Source organism: Pelodiscus sinensis, chromosome 6, assembly GCF_052426305.1.
Source record: "Pelodiscus sinensis isolate ZL-2025 chromosome 6, ASM5242630v1, whole genome shotgun sequence".
NCBI lineage: Eukaryota > Metazoa > Chordata > Testudines > Trionychidae > Pelodiscus > Pelodiscus sinensis.
The window spans coordinates 93,237,432-93,263,096 of NC_143057.1; the positions used below are offsets into that span (position 1 = coordinate 93,237,432).

Here is a 25,665-nt window from a genome sequence, read left to right on the forward strand (position 1 = left end):
TGTGTGGGGGCTGGAAGGAGGGAGGTGGCGAGGGGAACTGTTTTTCAAACTAGCTCCCCTTGCAGGCTGGCTCCTACCTGGCCCCCCACGCTGCTGCTTCTGATACAGAGGCAGCAGCATGGGGCCACACGGGGCTCGCTGAGAGTGGGGCAGAAGCGCATTGGTTACCATCCCCGCCCTTGAGGACTATAGAATAGCGGAGTTACCAATAGGAATTCATGCGCTTACTCAACTATTCAATTAACCTATTTCTAACATACCTACGTGACATCACACTCTACTTTCATTGTGATATCTGTGTTGTCGTCAGATTGACATTGAATTTTGGAGCTGATGAGATGGAGAAATGTTATCTTGGGGTTTTACCTTATGTTTTTTCTTGCACTGATGTGTTTGATACAGTTCAAAGGAAACCGTTTTTTTTTTTAACCAAGAGGTTAAAATATACAGATAAATTAAACTTATTCCTACTTAATATCATTGTTGCTGCCAAATCAAAGAGAAGAACAGTGTATATTATGCATTAGCCTGACCAACACTGATTTTTTTTGCACAAAAATTTTTTAAACCGAATTCTAATTATTTTTCTGCTAAGAAATCCTCTAATTTGACAGAAGATAAATATGGTTGAGAAAATCTCAACATAGACGCTCTTGCTTTCTAGAATAAATTGTATTTTGATATCCTTAATCCCCCATAGTACAGAAGAATAGATTTTTTTCCCCCTTCATACATGGGTCATCCATAGCAAGATATTTATATGTAAAATCCTGCTTTCTCCTTCTTGTTAGCTAACTTACATGGCCTTATCTTGGGGAATAAAATATGATGGCTCCTTATATCGATGTGTTATTGCTATTCTTTTTTCCCCTTTAACAAAAAGCTTTACTCATCACTATTGTTCACATTATTTTCTTTATTTTTATAATTCACTATAAATGTATAAGGCATAAGAATAGAGAATTAAGACATTAGGGAATTGGAGGTGTGAAAGCAGCTCCTAAATTGTGGGTTGTTGTTTTTTTTTTAAACACTCAGAATTACATCTATAATTTACATTGATTTAATGCATTTAGGCAATAGCACATTCAGAAATACAAAGGCTCTACTTGACCAAAAATATATTTTGACTTTAGAAATCCTTCTAAGATTGTTAAGGAATCCTTTGTAAGTTTGAGAACAGCTGAGTCACAGAGATTATGACCTCCATAAAAGGAAAATTTCTTACCAGTTACTAGAGTACTCAGAATATAGTGTCTCTGTCGAGACATATTGTAGGAGACACACTGCAAGATCCAAGAACCAAGCCTTGCCATATTCATTTCTTCATTTTGTCAAAAGTAGCAGCAGTAAGGAGTAAGGGAGGTGGATGGATCAATGTGGATCTGGAGCAACAATATATTTTGATTTCTCTAGTTACTGGTAAGTAATGTTCTTTTCTCTCTCAAGAAATTGCTTCATCGGATATACCCTGTAGAGCATTAGCACACAGTAATTCCCATGAAGAGAGATGAGGACCATCTAAACGTGGATACTATTATGTAGACCAGGGGTCTCCAAACTACGGCCCGCGGGCCGGATGCGGCCCGCAAGGCCCTCTCATCCGGCCCGTGGAGACCTTTTTGTCTGGCCCCGCCTTCTTCCGCGTGCTGGCAAGATTATCCCTGAGGCGCTTGAGTCCGAGTATTGGTGTCAGCGGGAGAAACGGATTCGCAGGCGGCTGCGCGAGGCCCCAGCGCGCGCACGGGACAGCAGGTAGCCCAGGTCAGGGACGGCTCCGCGTGCCGCTTGGCCGGGCGGGCGAAAAAGGGGGGTCGCGAAGGCGGGCTCCGGATCAGACCCGGCGGCAGAGGATCGCGGGAGGCTGGACGGAGGAGAGGAAACCCAACGGTGGTTTCTCAGGGGCTAGGAGCGAGGGGCTACTTCTCTGGGGGCGGGGCTGAGGAGCTGGTGCCCATTGCAGGAGGCGGTCTGGTTGCTGTGGCACAGTGATAACGTGTCTGCTTTCAAACCAGCTTTTCCCATTAAAATGCATGCCCCTTGTTCCATGAGGCTATGTTACAAATTGTCACCTCATTCCCTGCATGATAGGAGAGCGATCACATCTCTTCAAGTGTGAGTGTCTTCGGCTGAACATATTGAACCACCCCCAAGTTCAAACAGTGATTTCTAAAGCCAGAAATGTCTGCTATTTTGGCATCCAGGAAACAATTTCACCATTCACACTAATACAGGTGTTCATGTGTAGTGTATCAATGTGTTATTAAATAATAACTGAATAAAATAATATTAAATAAATAATTAAAAACAACATCCATTTTTTGATTGGTTTTTATTTGGACCTCAAGTGTGTAGTCGGCCCCCGAACTGCTGTTTGATAGTTAATGCGGCCCTCGGGCAGAAAAGTTTGGAGACCCCTGATGTAGACCATGGTTGCTGAAATAATTGCTGGACCTCAAGGCAAGATAGTAGGGGGCTAATTCCAGGGCAGAGCTTTGGGCAATAGGGGTGGAGCTGGTGGATAAACTCTTACAACCAGGCCTTCAGCACTGTCTGGCTTGTGCCACTTGGGGCTCCAGCAGCAATTTGCACGATTCATTTTAAGCAGTACCTCAAGGCCACTTTATGTCCAGTTTATACTATTCAGTCTCAATAGACAAAATTTGTTGCTTTGGGAAGGAGGTGGAAAAACTTATGGCTGCATTGACACCACTTTAGAAGAAACTCTGAATGAAATACATATAATTTATAAAGCAAATGCTCTTTATTATGTAGATAGGGATGTAAGTGCACACACATATGATAAGCCATGCTGTAAAAGATCAAATTAGACATTGCCTCATACATTTATTTACCTACCAAATGGTCTTACAAATCAGCACAAATAGATTTGTGTATATACTCTCTCTCTCTCTCACACACACACACAATTTGTAAAACCACATGGTAAGTGAATTTATTAGCCAATGTCTAATTCCACTTGAAGTTTGTTACCAAATTACAATGCTTTTCTCATGTTTCAATAGTCCCATGAAACCCCATAAAATACCTACTATTATGAAAACAAACTTCTTCAGAACATACAAATGTCTCAAGTCCCCAAATCAGTTTTTCTAGTGGAGGGGCAGGGGAGCATGCATGCATTAATCTTAAACTGGTAGAACTAATGAGCACCTACAGCTTAATTAGATTTTCCACTTACTCTTTGTATGTCCTTGTTTCAGCATCTTCAGTCATAACATCATGCAGACCTTCCACAGAAACGTTAATGATGCCGCAAAATTTATCTTGGATAACGCTGAAAAAGAACAGCAAACTGATTTAGCTAATCAGGAAATTTGCTTGGTAACCATAGGGCACACCTGTATTACTGTGTTTTCATTATTAAATGTTCACCTGTACATTTCATTAAGTATCTTTTAAAAACTCTCAAAATAAATTACACAAACCGCTAAGAAGCAACTGGTAAAACAAGTGACTAAAAGTATTTAAGAGGCTAATTAACTATAGTTTTTTTTTCCTTTAGAAGAATGAAACTGCACTATATGTTTACAAATAACTTATACATTGCAACATTATATCAATTGTAAAACTGGACAAAAACTGAAAAATCTTAAATGAGAGGAAATCATTTGTCATTACTATATGAGTGCAATTCATCTTTAAATTTGGAGGTTGGGATTAAAACTCAAAATGATCTAGACAAACTGGAGAAATGGTCTGAAGTAAACAGGATGAAATTCAATATAAACAAAGGCAATTCCTTCCTCTGAGGAAGGAATAATCAGTTGCACACTTACAAAATGGGAAATGACAGCCTAGGAAAGAGTACTGCAGAAAAGACTCTGGGGATTATAGTGGATCATAAGTTAAATATGAATCAATAGTATAACATGATTGCAAAAAAAAAGCAAACACCATTGGGGATGTATTAGCAGGAATGTTGTAAGCATGATACAAGAAGCAAATTCTTCTGCTCTACTGCACTCTGATTAGGTCTCAACTGGAGCAGTGTCCAGTTCTGGCTGCCATATTTCAGAAAAGATGCGGACGAATTGGAGAAAATCAAGAGAAGAGCAACAAAAATGATTAAAGTTATAGAAAACATGACTATAAGGGAAAAAAATTGGGCTTGTTTAGTTTGAAGACAAGAAAACTAAGTTGGGACATGATAACAGTTTTCAAATACAGTGAAAGCTTTGTTATCTGGCACATTAATTAATAGGCAACCTCCATCTCCCATAAGTGTCAGATAAAAAAGCTTTTACTGTACATAAAAGTTTGTTATATGGAGAAGAGAGAATGTATTTCACTCTTTTAAAATAAGACTTTATGCCAACTTAAAACATATTACAAATAAAGGAGAGTAATATTGTGACTGCTTCTAACAAGCAGAGTTTTTAATAGCAGTAATATATTGCAGTGGTTCCCAACATTTTTTATGTTGCAGACTAGCAAATGCATTCACAAACATTTGGTGGACCGGCAACATTTTATTTGCATATTCATTATGAAAATAATGAATATGCAAATATGCAAATAAAATGTTGCTAGTCCAGCGGTTCCCAGCCTTTCCAGATGGGGACCCATTTTGATAATTCAGGAAGACTTGGTGACCCAAGGCAATTGAAAAATGGAGGGAGGAAGGAGGGAAGAGCCACCTGGTAAGACACTTGGAGAACCTTTTGAAATATAATGAATACCCATATTTGGATCCCGACCCATAGGTTGGAAAACCCTGACCTAGTCCAAACCCAGCCCCTTGCTCCCCAGTGCCTAATGCCCTTTGACCCCTTAACCTCTGACTCCTACAGCCCATGCCAATACTCTCTTGCCCTGTGATCCTACCATGTCCTCACCCGTCATCCCCACCCCACCCCCGCACTTGGCAGAGCGAGGCTGCCCCTTCTAGGGAGTGTGGCCATTACCGCCCATGTGGGCAGGGAGAGTGGCCCTCCTCCATTGCGCCCCTTCTCATCCCAAGCATGTCTTGCACCCCCATGGGGGGAAGCGCGGAACCCCGACCAGCTGCCATTATAGGGTGGGGGAGGAGGGAGGGAGGTGCTGGCACAGGCAGGGGGAGTGGCTGTTGGCGGCGTGCGCGCCTCCCTCCTTCTTTGTGCCCCTTCCCTTCCCAAGTGCGGAGTTGGGAGGAGGAGGAAGGCGCCTCCTGCTCCACCTCCTGCTGCCACTGCCTGAGCCACCATGGCTGCTGGAGATGAGTTACCAGGAACAGCTGGCTTGAGCTTCAAAAGCTACTGCAACCCAGCAGCAGGCTACAGTCTGGCAGCTGGAAACCACTGATATATTGTATAGAATTCTAGGACTGGAAGGGACCTCAAGAGGTCTTCTAGTGCAGTTCACTGATCTCAAGGAAGGACCAAGTGTTATATAGATCTTCGCTGATAGGTGTTTATCTAACCTGCTCTTAAGTCTACAACGGCAGAGATTTTAGAACCTCCACGGATAATTTATTCCAGTGCTTAACCTTTTAGTGAGTTAGGAAATTTTCCTAATACCTAACCTAAAATCCCCTTGCTATTTCTTGTCCTATCCTCAGAAATCAAGGAGAAAAATACTAATTAAAAAACTTCCAACATTTGTTATTAAAGCAGAGGCATAACTACACTTGTGTACTAAAATATTGTATATAAACTTTAGTGAATAAATTGTGGCTATCCCCAAAATGCTTTCCTTTTTGAGTAATACAGTTACTTAATTTTTTAAATCAAACTGTCATGTAAGAAATGAAATTCAAGAAAAATCTTTAATTTTAATGAAGACCCTACTAGCAATAGGCTATTTTTACTTTAAGGCCAGAAAGGACCAATATGATATAGTTTTGACCTCCTGTGTAACACAAGCCACAGAATTTCACCCAGAACATCTTTTAGCACATCAACCAATTCTGACTGAAAAACTTCAAGTTCAAACGGTTAATTATCATCACTGTTAAAAACTGTCTTAAATCTAGCCTCCAGTCAATTGGCTCGTTATGTTTCGTTTGCTAGACATAAGACCTCACTGCTAAAAGTTTAATTTTTCAACGTTTTACTTTGAATGGAGCAGCTAAGGGAAACAAAACCTGGTTCCTAGCTTTGAATACAGCTAGAAGAACATCTTGTAGAGTTCACTGTAATGGGCTAGTAGTCGTGAATCCGGGAGCACACAATATTTTGGGAAAAATTTTTGTCTGATCCAGACACCACAATGCTCCTTTAGTCTCATGAGGATACTAGAATGCTCATATGGACTCTGCTGGAGCATCCAACTTCTCAACAACCAATTTAGCAACACATAACCTACACATATGCTCTTCTGTTCTACAGATTCTTATACTTCACCTTTCATCATAATATGAGTACTCTCCAGTAGTGCACTAAAATTGCATTAAATAATTATCTCTTATCCATGTAAGTAATGGCTGTAAATGCCTCAGGAATGTTAAGCAATCAAAAATGAGAGGACAGTCTGATTTTGAGGGGTTGCAATATTAAAATGTAATCTACACTCTGAGGGTATGTCTACACTACCCTCCTAGTTCGAGCTAGGAGGGTAATGTAGGTATACTGCACTTGCAAATGAAGCCCGGGATTTGAATTTCCCGGGCTTCATTTGCATAAGCGGGGAGCCGCCATTTTTAAAACCCCGCTGGTTCGAACCCCATGCAGCGCGGCTACACGGAGCTCGAACTAGGTAGTTCGGACTAGGCTTCCTATTCCGAACTACCTAGTTCGAGCCCCGTGTAGCCGCACTGCACGGGGTTCGAACCAGCGGGGTTTTAAAAATGGCGGCTCCCCGCTTATGCAAATGAAGCCCGGGAAATTCAAATCCCGGGCTTCATTTGCAAGTGCGGTATGCCTACATTACCCCGCTAGTTCGAACTAGCGGGGTAGTGTAGACATACCCTGACAGTGAAAACCCCTGATCCAAGGAACAAATATATAAAACTATGGTCCGTATGTTCCCTTCTGTTAAAAGAGAAGACACTTACAGTGGAAACTGGCTGGGGATATAAAAGGGGGGACCACTGATTCTGCCAAAATACATCTAATTATCAACCAATCCCCTTAATATAGTCCCATAATCAAGTCTGTGCTATGCGTCTCAAAGATGGAAACCAGAGGATTTCCCTGGAGAAGTACCCTGACTGTCTGCAATACCCTCTACTCTGTTGCTCTCCGTGCAGTGAAATACATCCTTGATATAGTTTCTGGAATAGGTGCTCATATGGAGGCCACAACTTCAAGAGCAAACTGCACCACCATCTGTGAAAAATGCTGTATTGTATTATGGGAGCTCTGAGTCTTCAGGATGGCCTGAAATCCATAGGACTTTTCCATGAGGATTAGGTCACCAAAGGGCTTAGTGGATCTCAACCTCCGGTCCATTGGGGCAGGATCTTGCCATACACAGATGGAGAAGGAATTTCTAATTAGTAGAAAATTAAGCTAGCTCCTACACGGATTTATTTAACTAGGAGATATTGGTCCCTTACTACTAAGGACAGACATATAAAGTGAAAGTGTTTAGAAAGACAGCATTTTAAAAAGTATCTAATTGCTTCATGTTCTGTAATTGTTATTAACCCCACAAGGAAACCTACCACCACTAGATTAGTGGATTCTGTATAAGAATCAGAATGTGACAATTCGCTCAATGGGGCAAGAAGAAAGCTGAGATGCTGGACAGCTTTGTTTCAGCTTCAATGACCATGCTACCTAAAGCGCATTTTAAATCTGAATCCAAGGCAATAAATCTTTTCTATGCATTCTTCCTTTCTAAATAAATGTGCATATTATACTTAACATCTCGAGAGCATACATAATTGTAAAAGTATTATATCACTGTAATGCTAAACAATCCCATTGGTTGAAAGAAGGCCATGTAACCCATAGTAGCTGTTGCTTTAGTAGGCTGTCAATGGTGATTTTTAAACTTCAAATAGATGACCTAAAACAGAAGTCTCATTAAAGTACAACTGATGCTGCACCACATTTAACACAAAGAGATCATGGGTTTGACACTCATTTATTGCAAGGAGTATATAGTGGAGTGTAGATTGAGAGCACAGGTCTGAATGTGGTAGAAAACCTGTTTTTGCATTCCTCTCCAATACTGGGAATGTTGTGAACAGGAGCAGTCTTCAATAGCAACTTAGAGTTACCTGAGAAACTGACACTGCAGCTGGGAATCAAAAAGGCCTCTCAGACAAGTCCCTGTGCTGCCAGCAGGAAAGCAGGATGACACAGGAGCCCTTTGATGGTTCTATGCCTAGAGGATACCAACTGCATTATGGCAAACTGGCCAGGATCTACTTGGCAGCATGATGAAAAGGGGATGTGCAACACCAAAGAATCTGGCTCTATAGTTGAACCATATACATTTATTTCACAATTGGGGCCACATTTTCAAACATCGGTGTCCACTTTTACTGGTGCAAAACGGTAAGCACAAATGTGCTTGTAGATTTGATTGCTTAGATACATAAATGATTTCTGGTGTATATACAAAATTACACCTACAAAAATGGAGACCCAGGTTAGGGTTGCCTGAAAATTTGACCCTACATTAGTAGTTGGGACAAACTTCTATATCTTTTTAAGAGCTATCATTCATATTGTTTGGGGAGCAAAACATCAAGTAAATATAGGCCTAAAATAAAAGAAAATGAAAACAGATTAACACACACCCCAGAATACCAGCAGGCACAATCAAACAATATCAAGAGTAAAAATAAATAGCTAAAATAGATACAAGAGACAAACTAAAATCTAATTTACATTTATTCAAGATGAATGCTGATAATTAACAGCTAGATCTCTGGTACTGGCTGATACAAAGTCATTTTACCTTATGATTCAAAACAGAGCCCCTCAGAAAAGGCTATCTATAATAAAACACAACTAAAAAAAAAACTTAAATGGGATGCTGAATGATAACATAAACCAGCATATTTATAAGTTTACAAGAAAAAAAATTAATCTATAGACGAGTAAATACGTCCTATTGAGCAATACCTGTCTATTCTTTGATGCTGGATATTATGACGTCCTTTTTTCAACCCACAGAAAAATGTCTCTAAAAACCCCATTTTCCAGTTAGTGTGATGTGCAGAAAGGAAAGATATGCATACAAAACAAACAATATACTGTTCACTTCTGTTTATCCAAATGGCCTGAGAGTCTAGGAGGGTAGTGAAAATATTATTGGAGGATGGGACTGACATGGGGCATAGCCACACAATACCACTAAAATGTGGCCTAGCCACTGCTCAGTTATGGCAGTAGGGAAGTGGCTCTGCCATTACGCCATCTAGGTCTGGTTACTGCCTCCCCATTGGTAGAGGCATGCCTCAAACCCATCCATGGCTGTGGGTGGGTAGCGGAAAGGTTACTTCATTTCCTATTGATGGAGGTATGTCCTGCCCTCATCCATTGCTGGGTGAGGGTTCTGGCCAAAACCTGATTGGCTTCAATTGCCAAACAATCAGAGCCTGTATTACCTGGGAAGCAGAGATGAGTAGAATGGTATGAAGCACTAGCAGCTGTAATAAAAGACTGTGCCCCTTGGCCACCTGGTTCAATCTTGAAAAAAAAATCTAGTTCTGAGACCCTTTCACAACCCGTCATGTACATGGGGAATTAGTCTGTGGCTAGTGCTCAGATTTGCATGAGTCTGGGTAATAAGACTTACACAGCCTACTCATGGCTATATCACTGAGGTCAGATATAGATTTAGGGAGGCTGAACCTTCTCTAGCCTTAGCCAAGTGCTGCCTATGCCTGTGGGATAGGCAAAACTTTTGAGTAACAGGGCATTTGGATAAATGCTATTAACTAATAGGGGAGGGGACACTGTGGCTTAGGATGACTATGATTTTTGTATAGAGAATATGGATAATGAATTATATTGTATATATTGCTTTAATGTACATACTATACACTCTGTAACAATTAGTCTCCGAGCAACATATATTTTTTCATTTATGTACAAATAATATACAGTTTATTATAGTTGTTTTGCCTGTTTCTCAGATTTATCGTAACCCATGTTAAATGAAAAGGAATGCTCATTAATTTTGTTTTCTGCTCCATTTCTTTATGAATTACTATTCACATATTGAGGCTCTCTCTAAGAAGACCACTTTCTCTCACAAATATTTCAGCTTCATAATGCTAACAACAATCACCATCAGTTTTACTTACTCATTTACAAGCTGTTTTATGTTGCTGCTGTGAATAATTTAATAATAATACATATTTGAAAAGAACAAAACCATTTAAAGACACAGTTTTAGTTTCTCACATAGGGAGAACACTCATTTTTAGTTGCAGGAGTTATGACTGAAGACTTTCCTTAAACGGGGACAGAGTAGAATGAGATTCGTCCACAAAACAGGCTTAACATTCAATTACAATATAGCTGTTAAAAGTTAAGAAATGTAGTGACAAATCTTCAGTATTAATCATTATATCAATTTCAAATTATACCATTTTCCACAAAACCACCAATCTGTTGACGTAGCAGAGAAATATCAACTATTTTAAGAGAACTTAATGCATTTGATTTCTTATTTCAAACCTTAATAAATTCATCATCAAAAGTGTAGCTGAGTAAGTTACAACGCTGAATGTTCAAATAGGATGACCTGTGCCTGACTTTCAGGAATTGTTTGTTTGATAAGCCTAATTTGGTCCAATTCTGAATTCCTCATTGGATTTTGAGGTAGGGCCTGAACTGGGTCAGTTACATTGTATCTGCCAGCCTGGTAAAAACTGCAGTATGCTAGTCCCTTGTCCGCTGAGTTTCCCTGCATTTTCAGCTTTTGTCTAAACTGGATGATTTTACAGATTAGAAATAGGATCACAGCACAAGCCAAAATGAAAAAGGCTAGTAAAATGTCAAATGCCTGTTTCAGTTTCTCCACCTGCTGTGTGCAGATTAGAGATGTTTTTAAGGATACAGATGCAGAATCTGGTGGAAATATGCTTTTCTGCCCTATGGTCAAGTTAACTGGCATAATCTGGGCAGCTGTTTGCATGGCTAATACTGATAACTCTGTTGTTGCTTCTGATGGAGTCCCAGCAGCATGTTCTTCATAAAGAAATTGACTAGAAGATGGGGTCTGAGCTCTCTCCCAAAAAGTAACATGTTTAGTACTAGCATTTTCCAAATGTACAAGTGTATCATATGTAGTTTCTATATGCCATGTCATCACTAACGCGGTGGTGCTGTTTTGGATACTCACAGATGTTACATTCCAGGTTGTCTCTGGATTAATGGTAATTATAGCACAGTCTGTAAATTCAGTCCATTTAACAAAATGCAAAGGTCTACCACGCATACTTGGGGGACTTTGACAATGGATTTTGACAGAGACTGATGATAATGCTAGCCAATTACGAAGCCCAAACAATTTGCAGCTACAGTTCCAAGGGTTGTTGTTTGCCTGTAGATGAGTTAATGAAACCAAAGGCTTGAGCACTTTCGGCTGCAAACTGGTAAGATTATTAGATGCTAGATTTAGAATCTTCAAAGAAGAACCTATTTTTTCAAATGTATTATCACCAATACTAACTATTTTATTCTTGTCTAGTTGCAGGTACATTATATTATGCAACCAAGTAAAAGTGTTAGAATTTATATGTTCTAAATCATTATCACTTAAAATTAACTTTTTAAGGTTATTTAGTCCAACAAAACCATTCATGAAAATGCTTTTTAGTTTTGCACTCTTCAAAGACAGATATTCAAGCCTGTCAAGTCCTTTAAATGCAAAAGGATGTACTGACCCAAGAGGATTATGAGACAAGGAAAGTCTTTCTAGATTTTTAAGTATTCCAATGGCCTTTGATGGTACATGTGTTAAATTATTAGCATCAAGGTACAAATACACAAGGTTCCCAAGGTGATGAAATGCAGTATCTGAGATCCGTGAAATCTTATTGCTGGCTAGATTAAGTGTCTGAAGACTAATCATTCCCAAGAAAGTGCCACTTCCAAGGATACTGAGGCGATTCCTTTCAAAAGTTAAATAGCGAACTGAAATCAGACCACTAAATAATCCTCTAGGAACAAAAGATATTTGATTATTCTGAAGATATAACCAATGAAGATCTGAAAGCCCTTCAAATATTCCTGGATCCAAACGTTTTATGTTGTTATTATTTAGATGTAAGTAGCACAGTGTATTAAGTTCAACAAAAGCCTTTGGATGCACATATGAAATGCTGGAATTATCCAAATAGAGCACAGCAAGCTTCTGAAGACCTGTTAATTCATTAGGAATTACATGTGATATATTATTTCCACTGAGGTATATGAGAACTGTACTTTTTGGAAAGTTCTTTGGAATGCTTGAAAGACCTAAGTTACGACATTTAACTTGTTTCCCAGTGCAGAGCTGGCAGACGGATGGACAGCCAAGTACCTCTTTCTGGAGCAGCAACAAAAGAAAACAGTTAAGAATATGCAGGAATATTCTTGTGCAGGGTACAGAATTTTGAAGTCCATACACATCCCTGTCTTTGGTTTTCCCAGTCATCTCTGACTTAGCTATTAGAGATAAAGAAAATCAAATTTGTAAATATTGCTTGTTGAAAGTCCTAAGATTCTATTTATACAATTAAAAAAACAGATGCAGCTCTTTCCAATATTTTTAATATTCTCTGACACTATGCCATATAAATTAACAAATAGTACTTTTAAATAGTCTGTTCTATATCACTAAACAATTAAACAACAAAGACTGAGCTACTACTTTTGTAATTGCCCTATATTAGAAGGGCACTAAAAAAAACCCAGTAAACGAATGGGAAAATGATTGTACTCGCCAAGCTACTTGAAATATATTTAATCAGTGACCACTTAAAAGCAATTAACTCTGTCATAACAATGGCTTTCAGTAAATTCACATTGTAAATTCTTTCCCTTATTTTTATATATTTGAAAATGCCTAGTTTTAAAGCTTCACCTGCATTTATGAAGAAAGACTAACTGATTTTTAAATTCATTCAAACAAGTTTCTTTTCATCAGTTACCTTTCATTCCTTTTTTTGAATTTTACTTCTAAGTGAGCCCAGTTAAATTCAAAATGTTAAAAAAAAAAAAAGTCTTACCCCAAACCACAAATTCATATTAACACAGTTGGCTTGTGATGCAGTTCACTGGACTTGAAAGTTTACTTTTTAGACTTGCTGTAAGACTTTTCTTAGCAATATTCTGGTTTATTAGAGTGCTTGCTTCTGCAACTGTTTACTCAGGAAACATTCTACCCATAGGCTCTTCCACAGCCAGTGGCTAAAGAGAGGTTACCATGGATACAGGAAATAGTGAGACAGGAAATCATTTTATCTGTGCTTCTAAAGTATTGTTGGAAAGGAAATCTCAGCTATTTATTTCTAGAAAATGCAGAATTAAATTCATTTGTTGGAGTGCATAGCTATTACAGTCCCTATATGCTTAACTTTTAAAAACTGGTGGTGCACTAAGAGTTGTATGTCTAAACATTACAGGATAAAACATATTTATTGTGATAATACACATCATAAATGTAAAAGCATATACTCGAGCAGAAAATAAAAACATTTTAAGCATTCACATAATTTGACTGCAGAAATAAGTTGCTCCTAATGCAAACAAAATAATTAACATACCATTGCCAAATTAGAAACTACTGAGATCTATAAAGGGGGACTTTGGCTGTAATCTCATCATAAGTAAAGTCAGATCTGGTTAGTATTTGTAACCAGGGTGGATTTGATATAAATCAAATTTATTTAAAGCATAATTTAAAGCATGCTTTCAATCACTAGTCAGGAAGACTTGATTTAATCATGATTTTCTACATAAAACTGCATTCTTGTTGGTTGTTATAACCTTAATACATACTCTTCACAACTCAGATATAGATGTATTTTGAAACTTTTCAGATTAGTTTTTCAGCTATATCAGAAAATGAATGAATGACTGATTTTTTTCATTTACCAAAGGTAACTTGAAGCAAATATTTATGAAGTCATTGGGAGGTGAACTATCTCCAACTACACAGGTTAATAGCTAATATTTGGAGGATTTTCTTGTCATGCTGTATTAGGAGGAGAACATCAACAAGGAGACATTTACGTTGTTTTATAGAACTAAAACAACATTATATATGCTGGATATTTTTCTTCAACGGAAAACACATAATATTTTAACAAACGAAGCCTATACATTTTTTAATTCAGTTGAACATTCAAGTTTTTTAAAATCAGGTCTGTTTTTGTTAAAATTGTTTTTAAATAAAACAGTTAAATGAAATATTTTTTAAAAATAAAATAACTATGTCAGCCAGGTCAACATGAGAGACTTAAAATATTGACTTCTGCAGCTAACTCAGTCATCTTCATCTGCATTTTCTTGTTTATTTATAATATGGAAAAGAAAAACAAGCTTTCCTACTTTTTCAGATCCCAAATGACTTCTCAATTTGGAATGAATCAGCCAAAGAAAGAAAATAATCTTTCTACACCAGCAGAAGCAGCTACTGCTGATAAAAGTGAGATTATCACTTAGTCTCTGAAACCAAATGCTACAGTGACTTCCAACAGTTCACTGGTGTAACTTTCTTTATAAATCGTCAACAAACATATATTTCTTGAATGGTTCATGCTGTGCTCTGAAGTTTATTATAGTTGGCATCATGGAAGGGTGATTGCTGGATGCCCATGTCATAGCCTCTTCTTCAGCAGTTAAGGTTTGACCTTGGTACTGAGTATTGAGACTATTTGCAAGAAAATGTGCTGGAGATAATGGTCGTCTCATTTGTTTTTTTTAATGCTTGTAATTTAACTCTGTCCTTGCATATTTCTCTTTTGAAGATCTCAATCATTTCCTTCCAAATTTCAACATCAGCAGCAATGAAACAGCAATTTTCCAGAAATAGGCTTGAGGGTACTCAGCATGTGTTCAAAATATCTCTTTTAAGCCCAATTGTTGACAACTGTGGCTGTGACAGTGCCATCTATTTTTTCACAATTTTGTTTATGAACTGTCATCAGATTAAGCCAGTTCTTGATATAGTGCTCAAAATAGTCCACTACTGAGATCCATCGTGTGTCCTGTGGGAGAGTTAGCTTGGTTCCTTCAATTTTTTTTTTAGTGCAGCTGCTGAAAAGTGGTTGCCAGAGAGTGCCAGACTAGAGAGGTTCAACTTATCTGTAAACCCTGCACTGAATACAAAATTACTAATTTCCTCGTTGGCTTTTCTATGACACCCAGAACCATTCACAAACATTAATGAATTTATCTTTACAATACCTCTCCAAATAAGATATTATCTCCACTTTACAAACAAGAAAGTGAAATAAATTTTTCATGCGTCCACTAATTTTGGCAGCCTAACTTGAGAGGCTGAGGGCCTGATTTTTCAAAGTATGCAATGTTTTATAAGCATTTTATTCACCTAGAACCATATTGACACAACATGGGTCATCACCAGATATAGGAATTTTAGATCCACAGCACAGACCTCTAATACATGAGCTAAAAGATATCAGTAGTAAGATATTATCTTCTTTGTGTGTCTACCATCAAAATGGAGTTTGCCAGTAAGTTTCACAGCAATTTGCTAGATAGCACCAGACTTAAGTCAATTCTAGGTTCTGGTGTGAGCATGCTCTAGCACTTATGTATAAGTCTGTTTCTCACCCCAGACTCCTCCTTCCTTTTCCATGGCTCCTACTTCCTGTCACCCATTTGTCTCCTCACCAGCTTTGCATTCTAGTCCTTGCCTTCTCTTCCTTGCTCTCATGGGACTAGGAGGGGAGAATTTATAACACAGAAGAGACAGTATCTCTGCTCTCAATTCTGGTACCTAGCACCATGACTGCTCTTGGCAGCTAACATGAGCAATTCCAGAAAAAGTCCTGCTAAGTTCCTGAATCCCCAGAATGAAGTATGCTCAGTCCCACTGTGGAGATGTCCTATGTACAGTCCAATTATCACACAGGAGTTGTGTGGCAATGGAGGATTATCAGTGCAGATGAATTTTTGAAAAATAATGTTGCCTGCCACTAACAGATCTCTACAGTGGATGTACAAATTAATTTTTCAAAGGTATGTTGTTTTTTTTAAACCTCTGGGGAGGTTTTCTTCAGGACAGCAAAGGGAATATGCTTGACAATGTGGTGAAACCTCTTGTCAAATATTAAGTTTCTTTTCCAATACCTGGTTGTAATGAAGCTTCTCAACAAACTGGTTAGAAAAAAATCAACACGGGCAAAACAGCATACTTTTTTCTAAAGTTGTTCTCAAAAGCCACTCAACTGTTTTTGTTAAAATTGTGCAAAAAAAAAAATCATCCTGAGGAACACATCTGTCAGGGAAATTTTAAACCTCCAATTTATCAAGATTGTAAGCACTAAACATAACGTAATGAAAACATCTTAACTACAGCTGTTCCTACCTGCCCCTCCTATAACAAGCAGGTATTTGGGACACAAAAATGCTGACATGGAAATAAACTTCCAGCCAGTTTAAACTCTGCTCCAAACTTTGATTTGATTAAGCATATACTATGTATACATACAGTAAATATATATGCATGTTTAAAGGCTTGATTTATCATCTTTCCTGCATGTTTGCTTCATAAAGCTATGGACATGTCTTTGTAGATGGTACATTCTGAGGTCAAATTCTTTACACTACTTTAACAGAGTATCATCCATAGAGAATTTGATCTGGGATTTTCAATAACCCGGCCCGCCTGTATGACGTTTTTGTTTCCTAAGACTTGTCACTCTATATTGCGTAATCCTTAGTAACACAGCAAATGGAATATATGAACAACTTTCCAGCTGCACACAGAATGTTACTGAGAGATCCTTAGTATGCCCAAACAGTGGGAATTTTACAGAAACTTTTTTAAAGTATGTAGTAAACACTGAATAACAACGATTTCTTATGTTTCTTGTCCCTTCAGTGAGCATACAGATTTTTTTGCAGCAATTTGTCCTAGTAATTCAATTTGCAAATTTAGAATTTTTTTTTTTGCTTTATTTCACAGTGATTGTAACTAAACAGTATAGGTTGAACCTCTCTACTTGGGTGTTCTCCGTTATGGCGACACCTGTAAACCAATATGATTTTAGTTGGCAATGCCCATGATAAGTGGGCATCTGTCTAAGTTTTCTGCAGTCTTAGGGTACGTTTACACTTGCTCCCTAGTTTGAACTAGGGATGCAAATGTAGCCGACCAAAATTGCTAATGAAGCAGGGATTTAAATATCCTTCATTAGCATAATCTCACCCATGCGCTATTCCGCTTGCCAGCTGATTTGAACCTGGAAGTGCGCTCTAGGACACGTTAGTTCAAATCAAACCTCTTGGGTTGAACTAACGTTACTCCTCAAAAAATGAGGGGTTTGATTCGAACTAACACATCCCGGAGTGCACTTCTTGGTTCAAATGAGCTGGCAAGCGGAATAGCGCGTGGGAGAGATTATGCTAATGAAGCACGGGATATTTAAATCCCCGCTTCATTAGCAATTTCGGTCGGCTACATTTGCATCCCTAGTTTGAACTAGGGAGCAAGTGTAGACGTAGCCTTATAAAGTTTACAATCACCAGTCCTGGCCCTCAGTGTTCTGTGTAGTTCTTTAGCTCTAATTTACCCCCAATTTACCCCTATTTCAAATAGCCAAAAGCCTATATTTTTAATGTTCACGCTATAAAAGCAGTAATGGCCCTCTTACAGAGTATCTCTTGGACAAATGTATGGCGGAGAACTGATTGGAAAATGAACTACACCTATCTTGTCTTTCATCCCAACTAAATGCACCATAGTTTGTTCATTACTACTAAAATAATTACTCTGATTTTGCAATTTATATTTGTTTATTTTTTTCAAGGTTTCTCATTTTAACAATTATTTATATAGTGCCATGAATATGTATAACTTTTACTGAGAAATCATTGAGTACTTGCCCTAAAAAAGTTCAGTCTAGAAAGCAAGTTCAGTCTAGTCCTGCAAACCATTTTGTAATGACAGATGCCAACACCTATTTCTAGGAAAACAAAAATTATGTCTTATCCATAAAATATGTGCTGTACTTCTTTTGTATATTAAAAACAAACACTGACTTGTTTCCCTGTTACTGTCTCAAATTGCCTTCTTACACATAGGACTAATAATAAATTTTCTATTTGGCCATTACAGGTAAAACATAGCTCCTTTTTGGGTTTTATTTTCCAAATTCCACTTAAGCACACTGGAGAAATCCTCATCAGACAGCATCAATAGTGGGGCAACTACAGATGTCCCCTCAAAACAGAATCCAAGTGTTAAAAGCCTTCACAATAGTGGGAAAGGATGATGGGTCATTGAATACAGTATTTATGGAAAATGCATTTTGAAAAGCAGTAATTACTTTAAAGTATTTAACCATATCTTCTTCCATCGCTTGTCCATATGCATTTGCCTCTTGTTGACTCACAAGTAATAACCTAATTCTTAAAACCCTAGCCTAGTAGTGATTATAAGACGGCCAAACCACATGTTGCTGTCCCACAGATTTCTAAGACTGCCAGTTTCTTTGAGAAGCTTTGCAAAGTTGACTAAACCATGATGGAAAGGGCTGTAATTCTTCATGGTAGGTCAAAGCTAGTTAAATCATAGTATATCTTAATGTATGTAGAAAATCCAATCTCTGGTCAATATAGCTTGACTTTTTATCCTTTCTGCATAAATGACAAAGTTCCCAGGAAGGGGGTACTCTCAAAGGCCTAGTCTAGGGGTGAGCAATAATTTTTAATGGTCGGGCACTTCAAGACTTTGGTAAGCGGTCAAGGGCTGCATTTTCTATGGAGGGGTGGGGAGCTGAGCTGGAGCACTGGTGCAGAAAGGAGCTCAGGGACTGGGGTTTGAGATGGAGTTTGGGTGACAGAAGGGGGTGTGATCAGGCAGAGGACTGGGAGGCAGAATCTGGGAGGGAGTATGGGTGCAAGAAAGTATTCTGGCCTGTTCTATATGTGTGAAACTGCTTGTTCCTTCCTAAGTACTTTATGTTTGTCCTTATTAAACTTCATACTGTTTACCTCAGACCGTTTTTCCAGTTTGTCCAGATCATTTTGAATTTTGAACATATCCTCCAAAGTACTTGCAGCAATCCCTCCTAGCTTGGTATCATCTGCAAATGTAGTAATCTTACTCTCTATGCCATCATCTAAATTGGTGATGAAAATATTGAACCGGTCCCAAAACAGACCGCAGAGAAACCCCACTTGTTATGCCCTTTCAGCATGACTGTGAACCATTAATAACTACTCTCTTAGAACGGCTATCCAGCTAGTTATGCACCCACCTTATAGTAGCCCCATCTAGGTTGTATTTCCCTAGTTTACACATAAGAAGGTCATGTGACACCATATCAAATGCTTTACTAAAGTCTAGGTATACCACATCCACCACTTCTCCCTTATCCACAAGGCCTGAGAGCCTATTAAAGAAAGCTATCAGATTAGATTGACATGATTTGTTCTTTACAAATCCATGCTGGCTGTTACCCATCACCTTATTTTCTTCCAGATGTTTGCAGATGAATTCCTTAATCACTTGGTCCGTTATTTTTCCCTGGCATACAAGTTAAACTGACTGGTCTGTAGCTTCCTGGGTTGTTCTTATTTCTCTTTTCATAGATGGGCACTATATTTGCTTGTTTCCACTCTTCTGGTATCTCTCCCAACTTCCATGACTTTTCAAAGATGACAGCTAAAGGCTCAGCGATACCTCCTCTATCAGCTCCTTGAGTATTCTAGGATGCATTTAATCAGGCTCTGGTGACTTGAAGACATCTAACTTGTTCTTTTTTATTTTAACTTCGAAACCTACCCCATTTCCAATAGCATTCACTGTTAGGCATCCCATCACCATCAATCTTGTTGACAAAAACTGAAACAAAGAAGTCCTTAAGCACCTATGCCATATCCAAGGTTTTTGTCATTATTTCTCCCTCTTCACTGAGCAATGGGCATACCCTGTCCTTGGTCTTCCTCTTGCTTCTAATATATTTGTAGAAAGTCTTCTTGTTACCCTTTATGTCTTTAGCTAGATTCAACTAATTTTGTGCCTTTTCATTTCTAATCTTGTTCCTGCATACTTGTGTTGTTTGCTTATATTCATCCTTTATACTTTGACCTAGTTTCCACTTTTTATACAACTCCTTTTTGATTTTTAGACCATGTAAGATTTCTTGGTTAAGCCACGGTAGTCTCTAAGCATACTTCCTATCTTTCCTATGCAATGGTATAGTTTGTTTTTGGGCCCTTAGTAATGTCCCTTTGCAAAATTGCCAACTCTCTTCAGTTGTTTCTCCTCTTAGTCTTGCTTCCCATGGGACCTTACCTACTGAAATTCTGAGTTTACTAAAATCTGCCTTTCTGAAATCCACTGTGTCTATTTTGCAGTTCTCCCTTCTACCATTCCTTAGAATTAAGTGATTTCATGGTCACTTTCATCCAGGCTGCCTTCCACTTTCCAATTTTCAACCTATTTGTTAAAATCAAATCAAGAACAGCTTCCTGCCTAGTAGCTTTCTCAAACTTCTGAAATAAAAAAATTGCCTCCGATGCAGTCCAAGAATTTATTGGATAATCTGTGCCCTGCTAATGTTAGTTTCCCAACATATGTCTGGATAATTGAAGTCCCCCATCTCCACTAAATCCTGTGCTTTGGATGACTGTTAGTTTTTTTTTTTTTAAAGGACTTATCCATCTCTTCTGCCTCAGTAGGTGGTCTGTAGTAGACCCCTAGCATGACATCACCCTTGTTTTTTACCCCTTTTAACCTAACCCAGAAACTCTCAACAAGTTTGTCTCCTATATCCAGTGCTTGTCGAACCGCGGCGAGCCCTGCGGTGAGCCCCACTGTCCGGCGATCTGCGCATGTGCAGATCGCCCAAACCCGGCTCTTCCGGGTTGCAATCTACTCACCATAGGTGAGTAGATTGTATTATTTGTCAAACCCTGCCTATATCCATCTCTATTTCAGTCCAAGTGTATACATTTTTTTCCTCCTTCCTTTTCTCCCCTCTGCCTATTCATTCTGAGCAAGCTGTGCCCTTCTATACCAATATTCCAGTTGCGTGTATTATCTCACCAAGTCTCTGTGATACCAACTATGTCACAGTTGTATTTATTTATTAGCACTTGATGTTCTTCCTGTTTATTTTCCATACTGCTTGCATTGATAAATAGGCATCTAAGATACTGATTTTATTTTGCCCCTCCTTTATCTCTGCTATTATAGCACATGCTCCCTCCTATTTCTAAGCCATCTCCCAGGTCACCACGTTTTTCACCTAGTGACTAGGTGCCAGTGTCCCCCCGAGACAGAGCCATCTCTTCCACCTGTGGTACATCAGCAGTCTTTTGTAATGGGATCGTTTCCTCAGCTGTGTCCCCATGTATGCTCTCAAAGAATTCCTCTTGAGTTCAAATGCTCCTCAGCCTACCCACCTCCTCCTATAGTTCTCCCATTTGCTTCCTGAGACGTTGCACCAGCAGGTACTTTCACATTGGATGGTCTCCCCAGCCTGGATTTCAATAAGTATAAATTGCAAGCCACAATCCCTGCAAAACCACACCAGGATCTGGGATAGAGGCATCCATGGTCAGGTGGTGTGTCTAGCTACAGGTGCAGGCAGAGGAGACAGGAACAGTGCTGGCACAGGTGTTACTGGTCTTCCTAACCATGTCAGGACTCCCTCTTTCAAATTCCCTCTCAAACTCCCCCATCTGCAGTTTCTCTCCTCTGTTCACTCTGTCTCTGGCTTTTAAAGCCTGCTCACCTAGGTCAGGCCTAACCCCTCGTTAGCCACATAGGGGGAGGCTGATTGTATGTCTGAGTGAGGCTGATCAAAAGTAATCAAGGGAACAAAAGATCAAATACTCCTACACACCAGATCCCAAATGCCACAGTAACTGAAATCACCTGCAACAGAACAGAAACAGAAACAAAATGCAAGCAAACAGTGGAGCAAACTCAGTCACTCATGCCAAAACTAGTACACTCTCCTGGCAGCCTGTTCAGTGGCAGGATCTCTTATGCTCCCTCTCAAACTCCTCTATCTGCAGCCCACTGTCTGCTTCACTCCCCTAGTCACTCTGCCTCTAATTTTTAAAGCCTGCTCACCTAGGTCAGGCCTACATCCTCGTTACCACACAGGGGGAGATTCCAGTATAGTACTTGGTTTCTCCTGTTTAAGAATTAGTGTAGAAGAAACAAAAATTATGCTTATTTTGCTGATTCTTAACACAAAATATTCATGGGTGTAACATTAAAGAGATCAATATTATTCCCAAAATATAAAAAGAGTTTTAAATGTACTATTCCAAAGGAAAAGTTTTAGCAACATGCAACAAAGATTACTAAATAATTAAAAAGTTACCTATATGACTTAGCCTCCCAAATACCATTTTCAAAAGCAACTTAGGGCTTGTTTACTCAAACATAATTTGTAGCAAGCTAGGTGTAAAACCAACCCTGCACTAGCATGCCATACACTAACTGTCCATGTGGACCCTGTTGATATGCATTAACAGCTTCTTAGTATGTTTTGATCTATCCCACTGGGCAATGGAGTAGTACAAGACCTACACATTCAGTCAGTGTGCAGCAGGGTAGTGAGAAGTAGATTCCCATCCCAGTTTGGTGAGAACTAAATGTTCATGTTGACGAGCCCTTAGGTATTTATGAGCCTAAATCTCATTAAAATTCAAAGAAATGCCTATAAAAGCCTCTAATCTCTTCAGTCTCATTATATTTTAAAAAATTTATAAAGTACCCACAGCATTACAAAGAAAATAAAAATCTCTGAACTACAATGACCAAGTCATCACTGAATTATGGTTTTGTGGTTAAGTTGCTGAACTAAGATTCAGGAGATATGGGTTCAAATCCTGCCTTTGTCAGAGGAAGCATTCAAGACATTGTGGCCCTGAGCAAACTATTTATAACACTCTGTCTTTGTTCCTGATCTGCAAAATGGGGACAATAACCTTTTCTTTCTCTTATCCTTTGTTTTGTCTTATTTTTCACATTGTAAGAGCTTTGGGACAAAGATTATCTTTCACTTTGTACATTCAGCACTGAACACTATATGCTCATGATGTTAGTTGAGGCTACTAGGTGTGACTACAACAGTTATTTTACTGTAATAGTATTTGATAACTCACTATTTAGGAAAGAAGGTTTGGGAAAATGGGGAGTACAAAATACACACAATCAATTTGATATACAAGGTATTAAACGACTGAAATAGCTACTTCTCAAAATTGTAGGTCCCTCTCACAGAACAACATCCGTAAATGGCTGAAAATCACACTTTGATAAATACCCCCTCTCCCACAACTTTTAAAATAAATATTCCAAATAACTTGGAGCTAAATTATTGCATTTCAATTTATTACTGATTGTGTTCTTCAGTGGTAGTGGAAATGTCAAGTCTTATATGCTATGAAGTAAAATTTATTTTGAATACTGTGATGACTTCCATCTAAATATGCTCACATTATAAATGGATAAAAATTACAAATGTCCTTTCATTTCACATGTTAAAAATTAATGTCAGAAGGCATAAGCAATACATATAAATTACTAACCTACTTGTAAATATGCATACTAAGTCTGAGACAGTAATTTATCAGATTCTACATGAAAAGATTGGTCTGCAGATGCAGGCTGCAAATACACAATTGTTCCATCAACTGTAATCTTCCAAGCCATATGTATTTTATCTCTACTTGCCAACCTGTGTTAGATTAAAGCGAATATAATTCAGTATATGAATATTAACCAATTCAGAGTATCAATTTACGCATAACAGGAAAATAGCCAATAAGTTCAAAACAAGAACTAAATTGATCCGTCTCTATCTTATTCAGAAAGCAACATTAAAGATTTTTAAAGAGTAAACCCAAATTTATAATTATTAGAGATTACATTAAATTGCACACAGTAGATGAAAAACAATGTATATCACCACAATTATTCTTTTGAACCTGCAAAATCTGCATTGCTCTTTTTCCCTTTGAAAATGTAAGTATGTGAGACAGAAAAAAATCCCATGGAAGCTTATTAACTTGCAGAGCTGTCTTTGCTTATGTCATTGTTACTTTCCTCCTACCTTTTATGAAAAATAATGTAACACTGTAAAAATAGCATACAATTGGGATTTGAGCTGTCAAGATGTAAGGGCAAATGTCAGGGTCAGTATACCATCCTCAATCTCCTGGTCCTCTTTACTGTTGAAATCATCAATCACAATTGTCCAAAATTACTATCCTCCCTTAGCTTTTGTGACTTACACCCTCCTGCTACTGTGATGATTTGTTCTGAATATTCTTCAACATTTCCTCCCCCCCCCCCCCAACTTTGCAGTGGAATGCAAGATAGACCTCACCATCTCACACAAATTCAACTACCATCCATCTATCTATAATATATTGAGAATGTTTGTATGTTTGTGCACTAATAACTTGGACACTATAAGAGCTACCGCAAACAAACTTTGCATGAGATAACCTTTCATCCAGGAGAAGGTTTTAAGGTACTGTGGGATGGAAGAGATGAGAGACCGATGCCTCTCCCCGGGGCTGCACAGAGCTTGGCAGTGTGGGGAGAAGCGGCTTCCTGGGGGAAGCAGTGGGGACAGTCGCTCACTAAGGCTGGCGGAGGGATAACCTGTCGTCCAGGAGAAGGTTTTAAGGGACTGTGGGAGGGAAGAGATGAGAGGCTGATGCCTCTCTCCGGGGCTGCATGGAGCTTGGCAGTGCGGGGAGAAGCGGATTCCTGAGGGAAGCAGCAGGGACAATCACTCATTAAAGCTGGCGGAGGGACAAGGAAGCAGAGGGTGGGCTCGGGCGCCGCAGCAGGTGTGCGGCTCTTCTCCCTCCCTTCCCTCAGGCTCTTCACATCAGCTATATCAACTTTCCCGAGTAACGCCGGATAACTTCAGCTCGTACGCTAATAACTCATAAATCTATTTTTCTTTTGTTTTGTCTCCCTCCCTCCAGTTCCACATCTGATGGACATCATGTAATCAGCTTAAAGTTAGCAGCCTTCAAACCTGTGAGCCATCTTCAACTCCTCCCTCTCTCTTGCTCATAACCCAGAAGTTATCTCCAAATAGTCCATCTTTTCCCTCCATCTAATTTCTAGCATTTGGGTTTTTTTTTGGGGGGGGGGGGGGGGGGGAGGAGCAGCTGCAAGGCTCCGTGGCTACAGAGCCTTTAAGTAACAAAGCGGTATGGGCTGGCCAGTGGCTTTCCTGAAGAGGGCCCATGGAACAGTTTGAGAACCACTGGATCGGACAATTAAAAATATCTTACAGATCTTCATCTCCTGCCTCAATTGCTGCAACTTTCTCTCTGGCCCTCTCAACACACGTACGCAGATCACTCTTCTTTTATTTGTAAACAACACAGCTTTGAAAAGGTCCTGGTTTATGACTAGGGCTTGTTGGCGCTATAATAATATAAATACAAATAAGCAACAACAAAAGGATAACACTGATGAAAAAACCCTTTTCAGGCAAAATCATTCCAATAATATATGCACTCACTCAAGTACAAGAAATTCTAAACTTAACCGAAAAGCTAAAGAAACTGTAAAATTTTAACTGAA

General features: G+C 38.8%; 2 protein-coding genes across 4 annotated transcripts in view; both read right to left on the reverse strand.

The window, feature by feature from the left end:
* The window catches only part of IPO11 (importin 11), a 241,267-nt gene that overhangs the window by 26,179 nt on the left and 189,423 nt on the right, over positions 1 to 25,665 (reverse strand). For all 3 annotated transcript variants that reach the window (XM_006134432.5, XM_006134434.5, XM_006134433.5), the window contains exon 28: positions 3,203 to 3,298. In XM_006134432.5, the coding sequence (XP_006134494.3) occupies positions 3,203 to 3,298 (96 nt within the window). The remainder of the gene's footprint in view (positions 1 to 3,202; positions 3,299 to 25,665) is intronic.
* LRRC70 (leucine rich repeat containing 70) lies at positions 8,769 to 13,497 on the reverse strand. Its single transcript, XM_006134431.5, has 2 exons — positions 13,121 to 13,497; positions 8,769 to 12,557 (listed from the first exon to the last, which is right to left on the reverse strand). Exon 2 carries the CDS (start codon positions 12,544 to 12,546, stop codon positions 10,621 to 10,623), a length of 1,926 nt encoding a protein of 641 aa, XP_006134493.2. The 5' UTR covers positions 12,547 to 12,557; positions 13,121 to 13,497; the 3' UTR covers positions 8,769 to 10,620.

What these genes read in the sequence shown, in the direction of transcription:
- LRRC70 (XM_006134431.5), bottom strand. Translation starts at nt 12,546, where the DNA reads ATGACTGGGAAAACCAAAGACAGGGATGTGTATGGACTTCAAAATTCT.